The sequence below is a fragment of the Indicator indicator genome, chromosome 2 (assembly GCF_027791375.1).
Source record: "Indicator indicator isolate 239-I01 chromosome 2, UM_Iind_1.1, whole genome shotgun sequence".
Classification (NCBI taxonomy): Eukaryota; Metazoa; Chordata; class Aves; order Piciformes; family Indicatoridae; genus Indicator; species Indicator indicator.
In genome coordinates, this window is record NC_072011.1 from 47742797 (window position 1) to 47760397 (window position 17601).

The window sequence follows — 17601 nt, forward strand, 5'->3', positions numbered from 1 at the left end:
TAAGAAACATAATACTTCAAGTTAAAGGCAGTAATTTAATCACAAAATGGGCTATTAAAATTGCCCCCATGCTTAAAACTCTAGGTAATTCTGCAAAGTTCTGAAGCCTATTTGAGAAGAAATTCAAGAGTTTGTTATGTTTCCCTATGCATCTTGTATCAATAGGACTGGCAAAACACTCATAGAATGTGTGCAGATTTTGTTAGTCCCAGTGAGAGGCCACTAGGCTTGTAACTCACAATGTGTTAGAAATGCCAGTATCGGAAGAATGCAATTTATGTATAGGGAGCTGTTGTTAGGCTTAATTATCAATGTTTTAATAAACAACCAACCACACAGTAAAAAAAAAAACCAAAACCCAACAGATTATCAGAAGCATTCAAAAAAATAGCTATAAAGTACTTGGCTTCTAGTCAGCAATGTGTTCTAACACCAAATTAGCACATGAACATTTTTATTCTTACAGTTTTCAGTTTCTATCTGTAAGATATGAAGGATTTTTAGGGAACATCAGAGATATGATCATAAAATGGCTGCAGTAGCTCTAGCTGCCATTTGGAATCAAAAGGCAACTTTGGTTAAATATTTAGCCACAATCTCATTCTTTAGGTGCCGTAACTTCTACAAAAAGAACAAACTACACAGAATAATCCTATTTAGAGGCTCTATCAGATAGTTGTGCTTCATTTTCTAAAACAAGTCACCATTTTCTCTCCCTCTTGTTTCCATCTGCATCATGTATTAAAGACTGACAATGCATCAATGAAGAAGCCCATTATACATATATATTTTTTGATGTGTGCTGTTAGTTTTTATTTTATTAAACTGAACTGGATAGTGAGTAGAGAAAGGTGTTAAGAATATCTCTGTTAAGACAGATCAATAGATGTAAGAAGAAACTGTCTTCTCCCTTTTGATCAATACTAAAGAAATACAGCACTTTTCTGAACTTCGTTACAGTAACATGCATATAGCTAGTGGAGATATTTTTCACTTCATATATATATGCATATGTATGTGTATATATATATATATACCTGCTGAAAAGCTCTCTCTGCTTGACGATCAGCATTTATAACTTGCTTCTCAAGCTGCTGCATCTGTAGATACATAAAAACATACAGTACAGTGGCTATACCTTCTGCCAAAAATACCACAGTGAAACACATTTTCATGGCCTGTTTTGAAAAATAAGAAGACAGATTGTGGGCAGGAGGATAAAAATAAACAAAAGTAAAACAGTGTACCAAGACTGGGAAGATGATTTATCATTATGACCATATTAAAACATTGTTAGGATTCTTCCACAGAAAAAAATACGTAACAACTTTTTATTATAGTGTAATTTTGTGGCTGCTACATGACACTGCTTTTTTTCCTTGCTACCATGAGTAAAAATTCCTTTGACAATAGCCCTGAATCGTTCTTTAGGCAAGCTCACAGTCTTAGAAGATGCTAAGCTCCTTCCAAAACTGGGAAGAGTAAAGGATACTTGTCACATTATACAATTTGGCTGCTAATTTAGGTTTTGAGACAAATTTAGCTTTTGGGAGAAATTGTACTATAAGGCCTGTCCTGGAGGCCTGAAGTCCTCCACCCTCTGCATGAAAAGAGAAGGTATGTGGCAGAAGACACCTGGTGGACAATCAAGTGCTCCACAGCAAAAAACTGTGGAAAGCCACAGCAGAAATGGATGAAGACACAGACCAGCACAACGGGAAGGAGTACAGGCCACTTTTGAGCAATGAGAGACCCTGAACTGTTACTTTATAATGATGCCTAATAAATCACAGGGGCAACCTTTGACTAGGCCTCAGAACGCCCCTGCATTTTACATGATTCATTTAGAAGTTTTTTCCAACAATATGGAACAGAAGAGGTCAGAAAGAAATACTTGGTTCATATTTTGGTAAGAGCTCTCTAGTCTGATTTTCACAGAATCACAGAATTAACCAGGTTGGAAAAGACCTTTGAGATCATCGAGTCCAACCTATCACCCAACACCATCTAATCAACTAAACCATGACACTAAGTGCCTCATCCAGTCTTATTTTAAACACTTCTAGGGACGGTGACTCCACCATCTCCCTGGGCAGCCCATTCCAATGGCAAATCATTCTGTGAAGAGTTTCTTCCTAACATCCAGCCTAAACTTCCCCTGGTGCAGCTCGAGGCACTGTCCTCTCCTTCTGTCACTGGTTGCCTGGGAGAATTTGGTGAATATTTTGGTGAGTATTTTGGTGAATAATACAATTGTGACTTCTTCAGGAAATAAACTGTGGTTTGAAATAATAGTGGGTATTCCATGACTTAAAGGACTTAGTGGTTCCCAGGAAACACCTGGTTAACCTCAGTACATCTGAAGAGGATGAAATATCAAATAATTAACACAGATACTCAGTATTCAGCTTCAAAATTCTTCATTGAAAAGTGTATGATACAAAAGAAAAGCATTTATTCCTTCTCTCTGCTTGGTTTTAAAATCATCAGCCTCATTCTGTCCTGTTTGTATTTGATTTCTGGTGCCTTTCAGTTTCTTTTTCACTCTTAGTCTCTCTCTCCTTTTTTCCCCCCTCTTCCTAATTATGTTGTCAAGCACATGAAACCGTTTTGTGTACCTTTAGCACCTCATCAAGACAAGGGCATAGAGTCATCATTTTCTATCAGTCAATAACTGAAAATGGGGAGTTTTCACTAATATAAAAATATCTGTGACTGATCTTCTAGTACTTTCTCCTACAATACAGAAATCCAAAGACTACATCATAATACCAGAACACATCAATGATACATCAGCAATAAACACTTCACAATGAGCTGTTTTGTAAGAACTCTTCTTAAGGAAATTATGCCAGTTATTCATGTACTTAAGAGTCTGGACAGATGGCCAGGGAGATGAGCCTTCTTTGTTCCTGTACTGCCGTACAGGAACTGCCATAAAGGAGAACAAAAAATATTTCTATAAATATATTAATGGCAAAAGAAGAGGCAAGGACAACCTCCACTCCTTATTGGATGCGAAGGGGAATATAGTAACAAAACATGAGGAAAAGGCAGAGGTACTTAACACCTTCTTTGCCTCAATCTTCGATAGTGGGACAGGTTTTCTTCAGGACAACTGGCCTCCTGAACTGGCAGATGGAGCCAGGGATCAGTACTGTAACCCCTGTAATCCAGGAGGAAGCAGCAAGGGACCTGCTGAGCCACTTGAATCCTCACAAGTCCATGGGACAGATGGGATCCATCCTAGGGTGCTGAGAGAGCTGGCAGATGAGCTGGCCAAGCCTCTCTCCATCATTTATCAGCAATCCTGGCTCACTGGAGAGGTCGCTGATGACTGGAAGCTGGCCAGTGTGATGCCCATCCACAAAAAGGGCCTGAAGGAGGAACCAGGAAATTCCAGACCTGTCAGCCTGACTTCAGTGCCAGGCAAGGTTATGGAACAGGTCATCTTGAGTGCAATTACACAGAACCTACAGGATGGTCAAGGGATCAGGCCCAGTCAGCATGGATTCAGGAGGGGCAGGTCCTGCCTGACCAACCTGATCTGCTTTTATGATCAGGTTACCTGCCTGGTGAATGCAGGGAAGGATGTGGATGTAGTCTACCTGGACTTCAGCAAAGCATCTGACACTGTCTGCCACAAGAAGCTTCTGCCAAAGCTGGCAGCTTGTGGCTTTGACAGATTCACTCTGAAATGGGTCAAGAACTGGCTGGGTGGCCAGGCTCAGAGAGTGGTGGTGAATGGTGCCACATCCAGCTGGAAGCCAGTCACTAGTGGTGTCCCCCAGGGATCAGTGCTGGGCCCCATCCTATTCAATATCTTTACTGATGATCTGGACAAGGGAATTGAGTCCATCATCAGTAAGTTTGCAGATGACACCAAGTTAGGAGCAGGTGATGATCTGTTGGAGGGTAGGGGTCCTTGCAGAGGGACCTTGACAGGCTGGATGGGTGGACAGACGCCAATGGGATGAGACTTAACAAGGCTAAGTGCAGGGTTCTACACTTTGGCCACAACAACCCCATGCAGTGCTACAGGCTGGGGACAGAGTGGCTGGAGAGCAGCCAGACAGAAAGGGACCTGGGGGTGCTGGTTGATAGTAGGCTGAACATAAGCCAGCAGTGTGCCCAGGTGGCCAGGAGAGCCAATGGCATCCTGGTCTGGATCAGGAATAGTGTGGCCAGCAGGACAAGGGAGGTTATTCTTCCCCTGTACTCAGCACTGGTCAGGCCACACCTTGAGTACTGTGTCCAGTTCCGGGCTCCTCAGTTCAAGAGAGATGTTGAGGTACTGGAATGTGTCCAGAGAAGGGCAAGGAAGATGGTGAGGTGCCTCAAACACAAACAGAGCCTGAGGGAGTTGGGGTTGTTTAGCCTGGAGAAGAGGAGGCTTAGGGGAGACCTTATTGCTCTCTACAACTATGTGAAAGGAGTTTGTAGCCAGGTGGGAGTTGGTCTCTTCTCCCAGGCAACCAGCAGCAGAACGAGGGGACAGTCTCAAGCTGTGCCAGGGGAGGTATAGGCTGGATATTAGGAGGAAGTTCTTCACAGAGAGAGTGATGCCCATTGGAATGGGCTGCCCAGGGAGGTGGTGGAGTCACTGACCCTGGAAATGTTCAAGAGAAGACTGGATGAGGCACTTGGTGCCATGGTCTAGTTGATTGGATAGTACTGGGTGATAGGTTGGACTGGATGATCTTGGAGGTCTCTTCCAACCTAGTTGATTCTATGACTCTATGATTCTATGACAAAGAATATGACTTGAATAAAGCTGTTGCTAAGATGAATGCGAAGCTTGGAGCCAAGGGATCTGACAGAATAATTACCAGAAAATTAGCATTCAGAAATTAAAATGGAAGAACAAGGTCTATTTTTGCTGGAGACATAACTATTTCAAGAAGGTATCCTAAGAAGCTTTGTGTGGTCTCACAATACGGATACATCAATCAGATTCCTGGCAACAACTAAATGTGAGATTTTATTGGAAAATTTCTAAAGCAGGTCTTGAAATTATTTTAGGAGGCTTCTATTTAAAAAAAAAAAAAAAAAAGACAATCTGTATTATTCAGCAAGAATGTAATGCCATAGTTACCCAAACTTCTATTACACTTAAATTGGCGAACATTTCAATAATTTGATGGTACATAACAATTAGTAAGTCCTGATTTTCCCTTTATTTAGAATTTATATAGGTTCATTTTTCAGTGTCTATTGTAACAATAAGGAAACTTTAAAAATATGTAAATCTTTTTCCATTTGCATAAATAATCTCTAACCAGTGCACAAAAAAATGTTTTACCTGAAAAATGAGATTTACATCTGTATTCTGATGGGTTTGCTACTCTATAAGCCTGTGAAATTAAAGAGGAGAAATTATTGATTTAGAATACTCTGAATATTAACAAACTTGTTGGGCAAAAGACTGGAACTACTTCCAAAGGAAGGACACCTCTTCACAGAGAAAGCCTAACTTTAAACCTTCTAACAGTGGCAAGAAGTTTCGTAACAATGATCACAGTGTTATTGAGAGAGAGAGAGAATAGGTGAAAATACGTGATTTGACTAATCAAAAGTCATGCTTTGAAACCATCAGGAATAAAATGCAGTGGTAAATTCTCTGTAGCTAGTGGCTATTAAGACAATTTCAGATCATAAATGGATAGCTTAAGATATACAAATGAATAAAAAAAAAAGAGATAAATACTGTGCAAACTTAACCTTGCAGTGGAAGTGGCAGGTAACTGTAGCCATACTGACTTTTGGAAGCAAAGGTCAGTGTGCTTTACTCTTACCTGTACTTGCAACTTGAGTATCAGTAACGAATTCTGACTTTATACAGAAAGTGATTTGAAAAACGGAAAAGTCTGTTGAATTAGACTCTATCCCACCAGTTTCCTTCTATATATATCAAGGCAATGCAGCAGTATCAATGGAATTAAATTATAGGTATCAGCTGTCAGGCTTCACATTTCTTGCATTAACTAGTCTGTAAAATATCAGCAGACATAAAGATTGCTTCCCAGGAGAAACATGGACAGCCAGTGTGTCATTGATAACATTTGGCATGTGAAGTGTATCCAAGTTTAATTTTCTCACATCCCGAAAGAGATAATTTGAAATATTTCATTATTTGAAACAATTCATTGAATTAATTCAACTGAAGGATTCATTCAATTGAAACAATTCATCATTTGAAATAATGAACTGAGGTTCAACAAACCTCTTGTAAGGAATATTCTTGTCACACACATCTATGACTGGTGCAGGCTCTTTCCAAAATTCATTGTGGATTAATAGATTTATAGAATGGCTTGGGTTGGAAGGGACTTTAAAGATCATCTAGTTCCAACCCCCATGCTATGGGTGGGAACACCTTCCACTAGACCAGGTTGTTCAAGGCCTCTTCCAACCTGGCCTTGAACACCTCTAGCAATGGGGCATCCATGACCTCCCTGGGCAACCTATTCCAGTGTCTCACCCCCTTCACGGTACAGAATTTCTTCCTGATATCCAGTCTAAATCTACCCTCCTCAAGCTTAAAGCCATTGCCCCTCATCCTATCACTACAAGCCCTTGTAAAAAGTCCCTTCCCAGCTTTCTTGTCATATTCAAAACTGGTTTTGGTTTTACAGTCTTAAATATAAAGAATACGTTTTAGATCTAGGAACAAAAAATACTGACTAAAGAACAGTGTCAATGTGGGTACAGAAGAACAGACTGCTACTGTAACCTTGACTTTCTCTTGCCCTTTTTAAGTGCAAAAACCCTCTCAGAATTTTCAGAGAATGTGTCAGTGCACGCCGCATCAATTATGTGAATTATGGAAAACAGTATCTATTGTCAGAAACAGATTTGTTTTTAAACTTAGGAAGGAAATATCCACTTTACATCTGACACTCATCAAATTGAGCTATTTTTGTTCAAACAATGAACAGAGAAATGCCACATGTGAATACATACTGAATGCTTTGAAGAATCATGGCAGCAATAAAAACAAAGAGATGTACTACTAGAGGTCTGGACACTGACGCACGACAGACAGTCACAGGGAAATTTTTACAACACAAAAGCAAATCATGTCGCAATTCTTTTTCAAAGCCATTGGGAAGTTCCTTGACCGTATTCAGAAATGTTCAACATATATTTTTGCGCAATAAAATTTAATTTTATTGAAATACGTATTGCATGAAAGTACCTCAAAAGACATCACTCATAAATGTAAAAAGTATTCCTTTTGTATGCATATATGTACCACAGAACCTCAGAATCATGCAATGGTTTGTGTTGGAAGGAAACTCCAAAGGTCATCTAGTCCAAGTCCCCTGCAGTGAGCAGGGGCATCCTCCACTAGATCAGGTTGTCTGGAGCCTTGTCAAGCCTGACCTTGAATATCTCCAGGGATGAGGCCTCAACTACCTCCCTGGGCAACCTGTTCCAGTGTTCCAATACCTTCATGATAAAGAACTTGCTCCTAACATCCAATCTAAATCTCCTCTTCTCCAATTTCAAACCACTGCCCCTCAGCCTATCACTATACACCTTTGTAAAGAGTCCCTCTTCAGCCTTCTTGTAGGGCTGCTTCAAGTACTGGAAGGCTGCTATTAGGTCACTCTGGAGCCTTCTCTTCTCCAAGCTGAACAACCCCAGCTCTCTTAGCCTGTGCTCACAGGAGAAGAGCTCCAGCCCCCTGATCATCTTTATGGGCCTCCTCTGGACCCACTCTATCAGGTCCGTGCCCTTCCTGTGTTGAAGGCTCCAGAGGTGGACAGATCGTTCCATCTTTAATGTACATATATACTTGCATTTATATACATATATACAGATCATTGTTCCTGTACTGTGCATTAAAGAGAAATTACAACACTAAAGTGATCGTTTTCCTGATTTTGAAATAATTATTTAATAATTTAAAAGAAATATTTTATTTTAGAAACAAAAGTTGTTGGAATTTTTTCCTTCTTGAAATCTTAACATGTACATTATTTATAGGAACAAAACCCTACTTCTTTATCAAAGCCAAATTTCAACCTAGTAACTTGTCCCATTCATATTTAAAATTTACATTATAATCAGCGCATAGTAGAATCATAGAATCAGTCAGGGTTGGAAGGGACCACAAGGATCATCTAGTTCCAACCCCCTGCCATGGGCAGGGACACCTCACACTAGATCAGGCTGGCCAGAGCCTCATCCAGCCTGGCCTTAAACACCTCCAGGGATGGGGCCCCAACCACCTCCCTGGACAACACATTCCAGGCTCTCACCATTCTCATGGTGTAAAACTTCTTCCTCACGTCCACTCTGAATCTCCCCACTTCCAGCTTTATTCCATTCCCCCTAGTCCTATCACTACCTGAGATCCTAAAAAGTCCCTCCCCAGCTTTCTTGTATAGGGCCCCTTCAGATACTGGAAGGTCACAAGAAGGTCACCTCGGAGCCTTCTTTTCTCCAGACTGAACAGCCCAAACCCTTCCAGTCTGTCCTCATAGCAGAGCAGCTCCAGCCCTCTGATCATCCTGGTGGCCCTTCTCTGGACACATTCCAGCACGTCCATATCCCTCTTGTAAATAGGGGCTCCAGAACTGGACACAGTACTCCAGGTGGGGTCTCAGCAGAGCTGAGCACAGGGGGAGAATCACCTCCCTCGACCTGCTGGCCACACTTCTCTTGATGCAGCCCAGGATCTGGTTGGCTTTCTGGGCTGCAAGTGCACATTGACAGCTCATGTTGAGCTTCTCGTCCACCAGCACCCCTAAGTCCCTCTCCGCAGGGCTGCTTTCCAGCCAGTCACTGCCCAGCCTGTATTTGTGCTTTGGGATTGCTTCGACCCAGATGCAGGACCCTGCACTTGGTCTTGTTGAACCTCATGAGGATGGTTTGTGCCCACCTCTCCAGCCTGTCAAGGTCCCTGCCTGCTAGCTATTTCAGAGCACTATGACCAGTATTTTTCCCCTTTTGGTTCTATATTCTGATGTTGGAACTCAAATATTTCAACAAATTTCTGCATTTCCTTAAGAAAGGCACCAGTACTACTTAAAAGCAAATCATCTGTTTGTCAGTGGTTTTAATGAATACCAGTTTTCATGTTTTTAAATATGCTATGCCAAATCTACACATCTATAATAACTTGCATGCATTTGTTAGATAAAAGCAATGGTAAAACTGTTTTGGATGCATGATTTACTCTTTTTACAAAAAAGACCTTTCTTCTCGTGGCTTAGCTGAGGAAAACACAGTAATATTCCTCTTACTTCTTTTAACTTTAATTTAAAAAATTGACTTTATGTTCCATCCATATTTTCAAACACTCTTCCTCCTGTCTGGACACTTATTTCTCATTTATGCATTATGTTTCTTCCATAAGGACAGTATTAAATCTATATGAACTACAACAAACTTCAAAATGTGATCTCACCAATTAAGACACATAAACTAAACGCCTAACAGAGATGCAAAATCAAGATATTAGCTTTTCATTGGAAAAAATAATCAAGAAGATAATTTGTAAAGAAGGAATTAGTAAATGTCTTAGGTAAGAAATAATTTGGTCTTTACTGGATGATTTTTTTTATCCCAAAGCCAACACAAGAAGTGGAAAGTCTGTGTTTTAAAGAAACAGCTTTGCATTTTAATCAATTAATATAAATCCATCTTGTTTCATAAATCTAGAAAGTGGCATTTCATACCTACCTGTATTTATAAAATCAAGTATGTCTTCACTAAAAAATAAAATGGATTGTTCTGGCACAAAAGCTTTTCCCTATAGGGATCCCTATAGGATGAAACCTGTAGGAATATTTATGATGTGAATTTAGTCATCAAAATGAAGAACCGCTTTCTGAACGAAATCTTCTTTTTGTCATAGATCTCCCCAAACGAGCTAATGCTAAAGGCTGGGGCTCAAACATTCCTCAGGCTAACCACAGGTGAAGCATGGTGAAACTTCTTCACTATTTTACTGGTATATACACTTTTATTTTTTGTTATTTCTTCTTATAAGGTGGCAATGTGTCCTTGTGGCCAAGAAGGCTAGTGGTATCCTGGGGTGCATTAAGAAGAGTGTGTCCAGCAGATTGAGGGAGGTTCACCTCTCCCTCGACTCTGCCCTAGTGAGACCTCACCTGGAATACTGCATCCAGTTTTGGGCTCCCCAGTTCAGGAGAGACAGGGATCAACTTGAGAGAGTCCAACGGAGGGCTATGGAGATGATTAAGGGACTGAAGCGTGTGCCTTATGAAGAAAGGCTGAGAGACCTGGGGCTTTTTAGTCTGGAGAAGAGAAGACTGAGAGAAGATTTAATAAATGTCTATAAATATATGAGGGCTGGGTGTCAAGAAGGCAGGGGCAGTCTCTTCTCACTTGTGCCGTGTGATAGGACAAGGGGCAATGGATGTAAACTACAGCTGCATCCCTGGGCAATCTGTTCCAGTATTTTACCACTCTCATTGTAAAGAACTTCCTCCTTATGTTCAAACTGAATCTACCCTGCTCCGGTTTAAAACCATACTTTAAAACTACAAGCCCTTCTAAACAGTTCTTCCCCAATCTTCTTGTAGGTCTCCTTCAGATATTCCATGCCGCTACGTCAGGCGATAGCTTAACAATCAAAGGCACCACTCACTGCCAAAGTTTAAAAAATCAAAAACTTGACTGAAACCAAATTATTAATGAACTTAGAATGTCTAGGACACCTAGGAAACACAGATGGTAAAGGAGCAAGAGATTCCAGAAATACAAGTATGACAGCATAATGCAGTTTGAAGATTTGACAACAGATATTTAAAGCCTAAAAATACTCTCTGAGGAAATGAGACATTAAATGCACAATTTCCAAGAGCAAAAAGAGTTCTCTCCATGAAAAATGGAGAAAAAATATCTTGTAGCTCCTGCAGCTGAAATGCTAAACAAATATTAGATTGGTTAAGGATCTGCACAGATGGCTGCCCACTATCACAACTTCTACAACTTCCATCAACTTTGCTGTTTCAAGGGAGCTGGAATAGAATGGATAGCTTTGTCTCTATACCACCAGAGGGAAGCTATTAATCCTCTGGCCTCACAGCAAGGGCTGTGATCTTCATGACCCAGCCTTGCCTCTGTAAAAATAGCTAATTTATTGCTTCCTCCCTCCTCCCCTTATCTTCAGCATCCTTAGAAAGAATGTATATTTAGGATGTACAGAACCAACAAAACAAAACAAACCCCGCTGTCATAAAAGACATGGCAAAAAGAGACACGGGATAAAAATTAAATTACAGAAAAAAGGGTGTAGGTATTAAAAAGGTGTAAACAAACCTGACTCTAACCATATAAACTTTAAACTTTTATTCTCTTTAATTCTCCTTACTTTCTCCTGTTGTATCTTACTAACTGCATCTGAATTATTTTCCATGACAGTAAGTTCTCAAAGAGTAACTGAAATATTCAAAACCAGCCTCCATTTGAATAATGTGTGCATTTCACTCATTTTTATGAGCTCATTTTTACTTTACTCTTCATAATCCTCTGACTACAAATGGGAAGTACTTATTCTGGGTTTTTTTTTGCAATTTTCACATTGACAGCACAAGTCAAATGCTTATGGACTTTTCCTCTGAAAACATTAATCTTAATCTTGAAATTGGCATGCCACAGATAACAAAACACACTGCATTTGTTTCATTTTGTAACGTCAAATGGCATACCATAAAAACAACTGCAAAATGAACAAAAATACAGTTGGACATGGATTTAGTTGTTGATTTGTAAAACGAAGTTAAAAAGTTGTTATGCTTTGGATATATGGGAAATACTCTTTGGCTTAAAAATTAGTTATAATTCAATTCTCATAATCTGTACATAAAGTGCAAATATTACTGCATTTGTCATGTGTGTATATACTTGGTTTCTAGCTGAGCCTGTATACAGAAAATACAAAAAAAGGAAGGTTAAAAGCAAACCAAACATATATATATATATATATATATATATATAAAGAATCCTCTCTCTGAATCATTTACCTTTGTTGAAAATCACTCAAAGCATGAAATAATGTCCCTTAGCACTGCAGCAAGCAAACTTGGAGACATTCCTGTGAATGCTGAGTATTACAGGACAGCATTTGGGATAGTGCCATATTCAGTCGCTTACAGGGTCTGATGAAAAAGAAATTCAGTGGAGGCTGCCTAAGTGGATTTTTAACACAGCTATGTAGTTCTTCTACTAAAATGATTTTTTTTTTCCGTGGTAGGAAAAACATTAACTTTATACCTGATGTTGCACACGTATTTTAGGTGAAAGATGTACTTACTATGAAGAGAATGAAGGTAACCAACTTTTCTTGTAACATGAAATGTTGTTTAGGAGCTAAACTTCCAGTAGAATACTGTGATCTTTTATTCACCATAGGTTTTTTTAGTAAACTCTTCATATACATAAGACTTGAGCCGCAATAAAATAAAGACTTCTACTTAAAACTCAGTTCCACAGCATTCTAAATTTGGCATACAAGGGATTCTTTCTACATCATTCCTTAAATTCCTGTAAAGACCTCTCCCACTTAGAGCAACAGCAACTGCTTAAAACTCCAATGAGGTCTATTTTTTTTCATGTTAGATTTATAAATATAGACTATTTACTTGGCAAAATGAAAACAACTTTAAAAACCTAAACAAATAACAGTGAATGAATTAAGTTTTCTGAAGTCATTGCATATTCCTTTTCTTCTCCCCAGCTTCACAGAAAAAAAAGTCAGTTCTGGTAGTCATACTGCTGAAACACATTTCCAATGCAAATTTCTCAAACACTCAACCACTGAGGTTCAAGGATGTGTATGTGCTAGACCTACAAAACCCAGGAAATAGGGTTTTTTTTCTAAATTAGTATACATGTATTAGAAAAACATACTGACTTCCCATGTTGATCATTCATTTATTTGCAGGGGCACCATTAAATAAAATGATTTTGCAAAGGTATTTGATTTGTAGTATATAAGAAAATTACCAAAATAAATCTGATGCCCAAGTATTTTTACAGAAGCACAAGGTCACAAATATTGAAAAAGGATTCAAGCAAGGCCTTATGAAGATCTGGGTTTAGACTAAGTTATAGAGTAAACCTAAGAACAAAAACCCAATGGCAGTCTCTGACAAGTCATGTTCATAGTACAAGAGGATGTAAACTCCTTTTCCTTATTCACTGAAAAGATACCTCTCAAAAACATGCAGAGCAGGAAGGCTGGAGAATTACCACCAATTCATTTATCCTGCCTTCCTGTAGCGACCACCTGTTTTGGCACAGTATCACTCTCACTCTGCTTTCTAAAACAATTACATAGTTTATTACCCATGAGGATTTTACGTCTGTCATGCCACAGTACTGTGATTTCAGTTGCTGTTTTGAATTAGAAGAGTCTGGTGCTATATTTCAATGTTTTAGTACACATTTCATAGCATAGAGATGATTGTAAACAAAACCAGAAAAAAAAATCCTCTGCTAATCAAAGTAGTAATTATTTACATGCTTTGCAAATTTGTTTCATTGTATAAGAAGTAACAAGTCTAGAAAGTACCTATAAAGGCTGACATCAGCTGTATTCTCCTCTAATCATTAGTATGAGGATGTCCATCAAGTACTGACTAACCAGGTCTTCATTATTTACTTTGGTATTTCCCAAATATATTTTTGAGTAACAGTTCCATGCAGTTTAATTTCTAATTAGTTTATCTTTCCTTTCACAAATATTGAGAATTGTTTGCATAATTTAAAAAAGTAAAATATGCAAAAAATAACCACTGAATTATTACCATTAAACCAACAGACAAATAGATACAACTAAGACTTTAGTACCCATTTTGAAAATGGCTGTGTTTGAATTGTGCAAGTCTAATTCTTGGGAGCTCTGGACAGTCTTTGATGAGCGTCCCAGTGTGGTAGTTTCAGGCTCTGCCTAGAAAATTTTCCACAGATCTTGAACAGAAAGTGGTAGAATATAAATAAATCAACATTGTATGTAAAAAGAGAAATAATGATAAGCTCTAAATAATGCCATTGGTCAAACTGTCAACATAAGCCAGTTCTGCAATCTATCTTTCTTCTCTTTTTGGTTTCCTTGCTCTAGCTAGTGCTTCTGCTGGCTCTTTGCTGACCTTGGCTGCATTACTTTGTTTTGACTAAGTACTAACAAAACAACTCTCTGCTCTTTCTCTTGTCCCTTTGTGTCCAGGGGGGTAGAGGGACAGGGTCAGGGAGTCGAGAAGCTGTTACTAGCTCCCCTGGTTTTGTCCAGGGGGTATCTTGTGCTGTTTATAAATTGTAAATACCTGTAAATATTATAAATACTATATATTTTGTACATATTCATTGCATTTCATTGTAGTTTTGCTTGTAAATACAGCTTTACTTGCTTCCAACTGAGCTGGTCTGGCAATTTAATTTTGGGAGGAATTTTAAACCCACCACACCCAGCTAAATTTATTTCTGAGTGAAAGATTGACCTTAAGAAGTCAAAGCAACAAAGCGAGGAGAAGAGCAATTTTACATGAAGCCTGCTAATGCTCTGCTGTACCAAATTATCCCAACCAAATACTTGTTAGACCTGTGGTTTACAATAGAAATTATTCCTCACATTTTTACCACCTGTAAGCACTTTGTTTTTTTCTAAAATTTCTGAGAAAGCTAAGGTGAACTAAAAGAAGAGGGCAATAACATGAAAAGTCTCTAACATATTTTTATCTGTTTTGGAGTCATGTTTCTCACAGATGAGATCGAACAAGTTGCTTTCATTTCATTCTAGGGGAATGGAATAAAGCTGGAAGTGGGGAGATTCAGGCTGGACGTGAGGAAGAAGTTCTTCACCATGAGAGTGGTGAGAGCCTGGAATGGGTTGTCCAGGGAGGTGGTTGGGGCCCCATACATTGAAACTTCTAAATTACTTTTTGTTACCTCAGATAGTTTAGTGAAGTGCCGTTCATGAATCCTAACTTTTTTTAACTGAAACTGTAATCATAATCAGCTGTATAAGACATGTAGTTACAACTGCTGAAAAGTCCCTAGGAAACTCATGTCCAGGGTTTAGCCATTTTCCATCCAATGCAGTGATCCGAACGCGGTAAAGAGAGAGGAGATGCATGACATCTAACAGCCCTGACTGTAAGCATCCATTGATCTGTTGAGTGTTACAGCTGACAGTACTTGGCATGCTATTTCCCAAGACCGATTAACTCATCTGTGCACCCTGCCAACTGGAATGAAGAACACAAGTAGTTTCCCTTTCTGTTTTGTTTTTAAATTAACTTTCAAAGGATGCCCTTTGTACAGTTGATCATTCTTTCAAAACGCAAAATTCTGCAGTACCTTTTTTAATGAGAGTTGGAGATACAGAAAAATTGCAAAATTGTGTAAACAATAAAGAGCTTTCAACTACACTGCTTTTAACAGCAGTATTTTCAGTAATGCCAAAGCAGAGTTATTTTGAGTACTAACTGTAAAAATGAAATCCCAGCAGAACTCAGTATTGTTAAACAATGATTTTGCATTGCTGTAAATCTGCACATTCACTTTCACAAAAAAGACCTACTTCATTAAAAATGTCAAATTCAGAAAATACTACATTTCTCTATTGCATTTTTTTTTTCAAACTGAGGTTTCGTACCTCCACAGAAGAGGTGAGGCCATAAACAGATTAATAGTAACACATTGCCAAGTGACATTCAATCAAGAACCAGATGATACAGTGAAACTAACTATTGATCTGATGTCTGCAGCAAGCACATTATGGAAACTGTAAGAACAGAATTAGGGGATGTGGATAAGTATGATAAACAAGAGAAGAGTCTGTGGTCCTTAGAAAGAAGGATGCCACCTCACAAAGCTATTGAAGTTTTTTGAGGGAATCACCAATGCTGCAGATAGGGGGTAACTAGTTATATGTTATTTGGATTTTGGAAAGCCTTGAAAGGAAACAAACAGCTGTGGGGGAAGAGGGCATGTTCTTCCATGAATTAAAAAAAAAAAAAAAAGGGCAACAAAAAAAGGTAAGCTATTGATTATTTCAAACACTGATGGACAGTTACCAGTATAGATCTGCAGTTCTTCAGAGTGCATGCTGTTCAATGCAGGTATTTAGTAATGGGCACTGGGCAGCAAAGCAACTAAGCTTTTTGAAGGTATTTTGTTGTTCAAGATAATAGAAGCTTTCTGACAAGGAAGACTTACAAGAAGATCCTTACAAGATTTGGTGACCAGTCAATAAAATAACAAATGACACATTACATAGAAATCTAAAGGACATGGGGTAAGATCCTAGAATTAAGATAGATACCTCAATGAAAACATACTTGGTGGTTAATTTAGCTGTCAAAACCCCCAAAATGTTAGGTATTATTAAGAAAGGATCAGAGCATATAACTTTGTACACCAGCCATGGTTTTTCATAAATACGAAAATCATGTTTCTTCCTGCTTTAGCATAATCTAGTTCTTGCCCCCTCTAAAATATAATAAAATGGGAGCTTTTCAGAAGGCTAAATGCGGATGCTAAGTGCATTTATATCTTCAAAGAGAGACAGAATAAATTCACAAAAAGCATTAACATAAATGTATAAAATAAAAGTAGCATCATTCTAACATACTATAAAATTATCTGAATTTTACTTCTCTTTTTGGGGGAGCAACTGATGGAAAATTTACGTTTAGAAGAACAGAGTGCTTCTGACAAAGTAACTTTTTAACCAGAAATTCGTTGAATTGAGTAGTAATGATGACATAGTTCCAATGATTCTCTGAAATGTTTTGTCCTTTTTACTCTTTTAATTGCCTTGTTCTGTCCAAATATTACCAGTTAAATACAATGGTGTTTTTTTAATATTTCAAATACGGGCTTAATTATGGTTGACTCTTGGGATACACATATTGGAACATGCCGAGTGAAATTTTTATCTGTTGCAAAATAAAGTATATATTTAAACTATATTCTTCAAATTAAATTACATAATACTTTTCAACTTCCTGGGTCCCTGAACTCAAACGACAAGCCACAGTTGGAGATGTCTTATCTCAAAGAAGCAAACCTGGTAAATTATATGATTCAGAAAGGAATACTAGGGAAAATAATACTTCTGGACTTCACAGTCTTAAATCACATTTTAAATACATAGAAAAACATGTTTAAGTATGAACTTCAATGTTGTAGAAGTGATTACTGGATATGCATCTTTCTCTGCAGGAGAGCTGCCAGTGTGTTCTTATTTGAAAATGAACTTTTCTTGCTGGCAAATCTAATATGTGAAATTCTTTCACAGCATTAAAACATACCTGGTTTTCATCTATTTTGTTTTAATAGGCTTTATTTTTTTTCTCTTGGAAAAAAGAATACAGTACTTGTAATCTCCAACCATAACATTTGATTGACCCTCACCATCAAATAAACTAATTTACACACCATTAAAATGCATACCATGAGACCTACCTTTTCTGCTAACAATTCCCTGATCTTGCTTGCCTGGAGACGAAACTTCATTAACTGTGATTCCAGAGTTAAACACCTTTCCTTCCAGTTTACAGTACCATCTGGCTCTGGATGTTCAGCCATACTTACGCTGAAAAAAGAAAGGGAAAAAAT

The 17601-nt window shown here is 38.4% G+C and overlaps 1 protein-coding gene across 1 annotated transcript in view; it reads right to left on the reverse strand.

Moving 5' to 3' along the window:
* PLEKHH2 (pleckstrin homology, MyTH4 and FERM domain containing H2) overlaps positions 1-17578 on the reverse strand; it is a 57984-nt gene extending 40406 nt beyond the window's left edge. The window contains exons 1-2 of the mRNA XM_054397769.1: positions 17449-17578; positions 1038-1100 (exon numbers count right to left, since the gene is read on the reverse strand). Of these exons, the coding sequence (XP_054253744.1) occupies positions 1038-1100; positions 17449-17571 (186 nt within the window). The 5' untranslated portion in view covers positions 17572-17578. The remainder of the gene's footprint in view (positions 1-1037; positions 1101-17448) is intronic.
* Between the last annotated feature and the right edge of the window lie 23 nt (positions 17579-17601).